This window comes from Piliocolobus tephrosceles, chromosome 6, assembly GCF_002776525.5.
Source record: "Piliocolobus tephrosceles isolate RC106 chromosome 6, ASM277652v3, whole genome shotgun sequence".
Taxonomy (NCBI): Eukaryota; Metazoa; Chordata; class Mammalia; order Primates; family Cercopithecidae; genus Piliocolobus; species Piliocolobus tephrosceles.
In genome coordinates this window covers 124831764-124838878 of record NC_045439.1, presented here as the reverse complement: position 1 = coordinate 124838878, position 7115 = coordinate 124831764, and the positions used below count along the sequence as shown (strand labels likewise).

At 45.0% G+C, this 7115-nt stretch overlaps 1 protein-coding gene across 1 annotated transcript in view; it reads left to right on the top strand.

The window, feature by feature from the left end:
* Positions 1-134: 134 nt before the first annotated feature.
* Positions 135-7115, top strand: part of TOX4 (TOX high mobility group box family member 4) — a 23966-nt gene continuing 16985 nt past the window's right edge. The window contains exons 1-2 of the mRNA XM_023230464.3: positions 135-259; positions 475-543. Of these exons, the coding sequence (XP_023086232.1) occupies positions 254-259; positions 475-543 (75 nt within the window). The 5' untranslated portion in view covers positions 135-253. The remainder of the gene's footprint in view (positions 260-474; positions 544-7115) is intronic.

Here is a 7115-nt window from a genome sequence, read left to right as displayed (position 1 = left end):
TCTCCCCAGAAATCCTCCTTAGGTCGAGAGTACCCAACGCCACCTCCAGGGACACCTCTAGTACTTTTACATGCCATTATCCCTCCAAGCTCCAGGGGGCGATAGGCCAGCGCCTGACTCGCTGCAGCCCCACCGCGCTCCTTCCAATGAGCAGAGAGAAACGCACGTCCTTGCGGAAGTGACGGCAGTTCCGAGACCAGTGGGGGCGGTGGGAGCGATGAGGTTCTGAGACGGTGGGAGCGGTTGTGTGAAGATGGAGGTAGGAACCTGATAGCTAAGAAGGCTGGCGAGAGAACGCGGCCGACCGGGTTGAAGCAGAGACGGGAAGCCGGGTGGAGAGGCGACTGACGGGAGAGGAGAGAGAGCGGGGTTTGGGGAGTGTTGTCAGAATGTCGGGGTCAGAAGCCATCGCTTCTGACCTGCTAATTCCCTGCTCCCCCTAACTTATCCCCGCGGCTTTCTTTTGGTTTCCAGTTTCCCGGAGGAAATGACAATTACCTGACTATCACAGGGCCTTCGCACCCCTTCCTGTCAGGGGCCGAGGTGAGCACGAGCTGCAGACGCCGCGGGGGGAGGGCCTGAGGCAGCGGTGGGGTAGGGTGGTGGGGAGGAGAGCACGGACTCCAGGGACGGGGGCTGGGAACCAAGGGCCGCAATTGGTGTTTAGAGAAAAGTGGCAGCTGCTTCTAGAGCCTATGGGGACTATCTGGGGAAGTCTTGGGAAGTTGCTGTCATCAGAAAAGCAAGCTATTGGAAAGATAACCTATTTAAAGAGAAATGTGATTCTGGATTAGAAGACAGAGTGAAATTGTCTCCTTTCTCTGGGGAGAAATAACTACAGTGATCTTAAAGGATCGCAGTGGGAAGAAAATTTTTCAGCAGCTGAAGAAATTGGGGTGAGGGGAGGAGCTTACCTAGCAGAGGGTTGACCGTGGAACAGAATGTGTTCATTCCTGGAACGAACTCTGTTGAAGGGGTCTTTTTAAATTTGTTTCATTTATATTTCCTACTGGTTTTGTTTTGTTTTGAGACAGAGTCTCGCTTTGTCGCCCATGCTGGAGTGCAGTGGTGCGATGTCGGCTCACTGCAACCTCCGCCTCCCGGGTTCAAGCGATTCTCCTGACTCAGCCTCCTGAGTAGCTGGTATTACAGGCGTGCGCCACCACGCCCGGCTAATTTTTGTATATTTAGTAGAGATATAGTTTCACCATATTGGCCAGGCTGGTCTCAAACTCCTGACCTCAGGTGATCCACCCACCTCAGCCTCCCAAAGTGCTGGGATTACAGGCCTGAGCCACTGCGCCTGGCCTAAATTTACTACTATAATAAAAAGTTTGTGGTTACCTTTACCTACACAGTGTCAGCTGGTTTTGCTAATGCCGGGAAGAAAGGAAATAACTGCTAGAGAACATAAAAAGAGTTGAGTAGGATATGTGTTTCAGTTTGTCTGTGACTCAGACGTTGGGCACATTACTTCATCGTTGTATGTCACAGTTTCCCCAACTGTCAAACAGCTGTAATAATAGCTTCTTATGCTGTTTTATAGTAGAAGTAAAGGTTGTGATGAAACCCTAAAATATTTGTTAAAAAAATCTGGTTGAGCCGGGCGCGGTGGCTCACGCCTGTAATCCCAGCACTTTGGGAGGCCGAGGCAGGTGGATCACCTGAGGTCGGGTGTTCAAGACCAGCCTGACCAACATGGAGAAACCCCGTCTCTACCAAAAATACAAAATTAGCCAGGGTGGTGGCACATGCCTGTAATCCCAGCTACTCGGGAGGCTGAGGCAGGAGAATCACTTGATCCCGGGAGGCGGAGGTTGCAGTGAGCCGAGATCGCGCCATTGCACTCCAGCCTGGGCAAAAAGAGGGAAACTCTGTTTAAAAAAAATAAAAAAAAATTCTGGTTGAAATATTGTCACAATATAGATATGTATCACTTGTTTAGGAGAAGCAAAAGAGAATAGTGGAACAGACAAAAATTTTTGTCTTTGAGAAACTGAAGTCTTGAACCACCTGCCATTTTTTGAGGATTTTAAAATTTATTTTCAAAAGTGGTGTGGACCATTTGCATCAATTTTTTGTACCAAGATTTGTCAGTGGCTGTCGCATGCGCTTATCCTATAATCCTAACGTTTTCATGGATGAAAATGGGGTTGACAAGGGGTAGTTGCTAGTTTAACTTTTTTTTCTTTCTTTTTTTTGGGGGTGGGGAGGAAGTGACAGTCTCCCTGTAGCCCAGGCTGCAGTGCAGTGGCACGATCGTGGCTCACTGCAGCCTCTACCTCCTGGGCTGAAGTGATTCTTCTGCCTCAGCCTCCCAAGTAGCTGGGAGTACAAGTGTGCGCCACCACACCCAGCTAATTTTTTTTCTTTTTTTTGTATTTTAGTAGAGACGGGGTTTCATCATGTTGCCCAGGCTGGTCTTGAACTCCTGGCCTCAAGTGATGTGTCCGCCTCCCAAAGTGCTAGGATTACAGGCATGAGCCACCATGCCCGGCGCCAGTTTAACTTTTTTGTTGCTTTATTAGTCTCATAAGCAGGGTAAGTGTGAATCTAGTATGTGGCAAACTTTGAAATGATATAAAACCTAAATCTGGACCCCGCACAGTGGCTCATGCCAGTAATCCCAACTGTTTGGGAGGCTGAGGCGGGAGAATTGCTTGAGCCCAAGAGTTCTAGACCAGGTTGGGCAACGTGATCAAACTCCATCTCTATAAAAAATAATAATAATTAATTTTAAAAAAACAGCTGAGGCCGGGCGTGGTGGCTCATGCCTGTAATCCCAGCACTTTGGGAGGCCAAGGTGGGCGGATCACGAGGTCAGGAGTTCAAGACCAGCCTGACCGACATGTGCAACCCCATCTCTACCAAAAATACAAAAATCAGCCAGGCGTGGTGGTGCTCACCTGTAATCCCAGCTACTCAGGAGGCTGAGGCAGGAGAATCACTTGAACCCAGGAGGCAGAGTTTGCAGTGAGCCAGTATCGCACCATTGTACTCCAGCTTGGGTGAACAAGTGGGACTCCGTCTCAAAACAAAAACAGCTAAAATGTGCTTGGTGCTTTGCACTCTCAGTTGCCAGTTTCTTCGAGTGAGATCTCCATTTTGAAATTTCATTATTTGAGTGTTGCAAATCTCACATTGGACTTATCTGGATGAAATTCTCAATTTCTCCTCAATCAGGTCTCCACAGTTTAAATTTTGTTATTTAGAGTGTTATAAATTTGACTTTGGCCTCATTCATGTGAAAGTGCATTTTAAAATTAAATACAAGTAGCTTTCAAGTTTACCCACGGTTCTTAATTCTCTACCCCGTTTATGAAATTGAACAATCAAGAGGTAACCACATAAAAAAAGTGGTTCCTTTTTGTTTTTGCTTTTGTCTTTGATAGAGACAGCATCTCACCATGTTGTCCAGGCTGGTCTCAAATTCCTAGGCTCAAGCGATCCTCTCACCTCAGCCTCCCAAAGTGCTAGGATTATAGGTGTGAGCCACCATGCCTGGCCCGAAGTGGTTCCTTTTTACGTCAAGAAACATCCCATGAAGAATCATGGTGTATAGTGAAGAAAAGTAAATTTAAAGTATTAATAAGTAATATTATAATGAAAAAGAAAGAAACTTTCCAGGTTTCAGTCTGTCCTTTGTTTTTGTTTTTGGGACTTAAGAAATCTTATTTTATTTTGCCAAGAAGCTGATAGCTAAGTTTTAGGCTCAATTTCAGTAGCTTCCTTTTGCCTGGGGCTCCTGTCATTGTTAACAGTTCTCCATTTTCTCATTACAACTTCTACACCTTTCCTTTCCCTTGGTAGTGTTGGTAATGGTTGTTTTTTTTTTTTTTTTTTTTTGAGACGGAGTCTTGCTGTGTCTCCTGGGCTGGAGTGCAGTGGCCGGATCTCAGCTCACTGCAAGCTCCGCCTCCCGGGTTCACGCCATTCTCCTGCCTCAGCCTCCGGAGTAGCTGGGACTACAGGCGCCCACCACCTCGCCCGGCTAGTTTTTTGTATTTTTAGTAGAGACGGGGTTTCACCGTGTTAGCCAGGATGGTCTCGATCTCCTGACCTCATGATCCGCCCGTCTCGGCCTCCCAAAGTGCTGGGATTACAGGCTTGAGCCACCGCGCCCGGCGGTAATGGTTGTTTTATAACTTATTTTAATGGGGTTATGGTTTTATTGTGAGCCATCCCAAATAGATCTTAGAAGTAGGTAAAGGTAATATTAAAAAAAATTCTTTTTACAAGAGAGGAAATTTTTAGAGTTTGCTGACCCTCCCCCGAAAAAGTAGTTGCCCATAAAAAGTACTAAACATTTAAAAAATGAATAATTGGTCTCCACTGTAATTAGGAACTTCTTTTCATCAAAAAACATGATTTCATAACAAACAGGCATTCCACAGACTGGGAGAAGATATTTACAATACATATATCTAACTCATATTCAGAATATATCAAGTATTTCTGCAGAGTAAAAGAAAGAATCCAATTTAAAAGGAAGCAAAGGTCAGGCATGGTGGCTCGTGCCTGTAATCCCAGGGAGGCTGGGAATTGGGAGGCTGAGGTGAGTGGATCACCTGAGGTCTGGAGTTCAAGACCAGCCTGAGCAACATGGAGAAACCCTGTCTCTACTAAAAATACAAAATAAGCCGGGCGTGGCAGCGCGTGCCTGTAATCCCAGCTACTCCGGAGGCTGAGGCAGTGGAAGGTGGAACCTGGGAGGTGGAAGTTGTGGTGAGCTGAGATTGCACCATTGCACTCCAGCCTGGGCAACAAGAGCGAATCTCCGTCTCAAAAAAATAAAAGGAGGCAAAAGATTTGAACAGTCACTTCACAAAAGAAGATGTCCAAATTGCCAGTAAGAGTTGGCAAGGATGTGGATAACTCTTTTGTTTTTTGTTTTGTTTTGTTTTGGTTTTTTTGAGACAGTCTTGCTCTGTCGCCCAGGCTGCAGTGCAGTGGCGGGATCTCGACTCACTGCAACCTCCACCTCCCACGTTGAAGCAACTCTTGTGCCTCAACCTCCTGAGTAGCTGGGTTTACAGGAATGCACCACCATACCTGGCTAATTTTTTTAGTATTTTTGGTAAAGACCGGTTTTCACGATGTTGGCCAAGTTGCTCTCAAACTCCTGACCTCAAGTGATCCACCTGCCTCAGCCTCCCAAAGTGCTGGGGTTATAGCTGTGAGCCACCTTGCCCAGTGGATGTGGATAACTTAATTATTGCTAGTGAGAGTGTAAATTAATTGAGCCACTGGAAAACTAGCAGTACCTACTAAAGATAAACATGCCCCCCTAACCTGTGACCAGGTAAATTCCACTCCATGATATGTACACAACAGAAATGATTGCATATGTTCACCAAAAACATGTTCACAACAACTTTATTCTTAATAGCTTAACCCTGAAAACAACCCAGATGTCTATCAACAGAAAAAAATGGTGTATTTGTGAAAAGGAATACTACACAGAAATAAAAAATGAAATTATAAATGAAGTTGGATAATCTAAACAATATATTGTTGAGTAGAAGACAGACATAAAAGAGTAGATACTATATTAGTTCTTTTTTTTTTTTCTTTTTTTTGAGATGGAGTCTCACTCTGTCACCCAGGCTGGGATGCCGTGGTTCAGCCTTGGCTTACTGCAACCTCCGCCTCCTGGGTTTAAGCAATTCTCCTACCTAAGCCTCACGAGTAGCTCGGACTACAGGTGCCCGCCACCACGCCCAGCTAATTTTTGTATTTTTAGTAGAGACGGGGTTTCACCATGTTGGCCAGGCCAGTCTTGATCTCCTGACCTTGTGATCCACTCGCCTCCTCTTCCCAAAGTGCTGGGATTACAGGCATGAGCCACCGCGCCCAGCTAGTTCATATTTTTAAATGAGGGTCAAGAATAGGCAAAACTGAGCTATCAAAATAGTGATACCTGTTGGGAAGGGAAGGAAGTATTCACTGGAAAGGGGCACAAGGAAATGTTCTGCATCTTTGATCTGGATAGTGATTACTTGGATGTTTGCATATCTAAAAATCCATTAAGCTATACACTTAAAATTTATGTACCTTACATAAGTTACATATCAATGAAATAAGAAATAGTAATAATTTCAAAAGAGTAGCAGTCCAGAGATAGCATTGCCTGAGATGGAAAGTTCTATGATCTGAAGGCAATTTAATCTTTCTGTTTCTGTTTTTCAGATTGACTCTAATATAGTGGTATTATGCTTAGAGCACATTGGGGAAATAATTAGGCCTAAAGGTACCTATCCTTCGGTAGGAAAAGTAACTGTAGCATTAGAACTAGTTCATTATTTCAGGCTGAACAGGTAAAATTTTCACTACTACGTCAGTTTTTAAGAACAGTTATTTAAATGACCCATAGTACCAGTGTATTGTTGAATAAATAGGTGTTGGATTAAAATAAATTTCTCTAAATGAATATATAATAAGCCAAAGAAATAGATTGTGTGTTTTGGTATCAGAGAATGAAAAAAGGGAGGGAAATGGTATTTTTGATTTTTTGGTTCTCTTGATATTTAAGCATCTTTGCTTATAAACTGTAATTCCCAAACCAGCCCCTCCCTCAGAAAGGCCCAGGAATTGAACAGAGGAGGAAAGGAAAGCTAAGTTAGAAGGTAACTGTATATCATGTTCCTGTTTTCTCTTTCTGTGTCCAAACCATTTCTTTTTAATATTTGCTACAGTTTTAGCTTTGTTTTTTTTTTTTTTTTTCGAGACAGAGTCTTGCTCTGTCGCCCAGGCTGGAGTGCAGTGGCCGGATCTCAGCTCGCTGCAAGCCCGGCCTCCTGGGTTTACGCCGTTCTCCTGCCTCAGCCTCCCGAGTAGCTGGGACTACAGGCACCCGTCACCTCGCCCGGCTCGTTTTTTGTATTTTTTTTTTTTCTTTGAGATGGAATTTCCCTCTGTCGCCCAGGCTGGAGTGCAGTGGCCGGATCTCAGCTCACTGCAAGCTCCGCCTCCCGGGTTTACGCCATTCTCCTGCCTCAGCTTCCCAAGTAGCTGGGACTACAGGTGCCCGCCACCTCGCCCGACTAGTTTTTTGTATTTTTTAGTAGAGACGGGGTTTCACCGTGTTAGCCAGGATGGTCTCGATCTCCTGACCT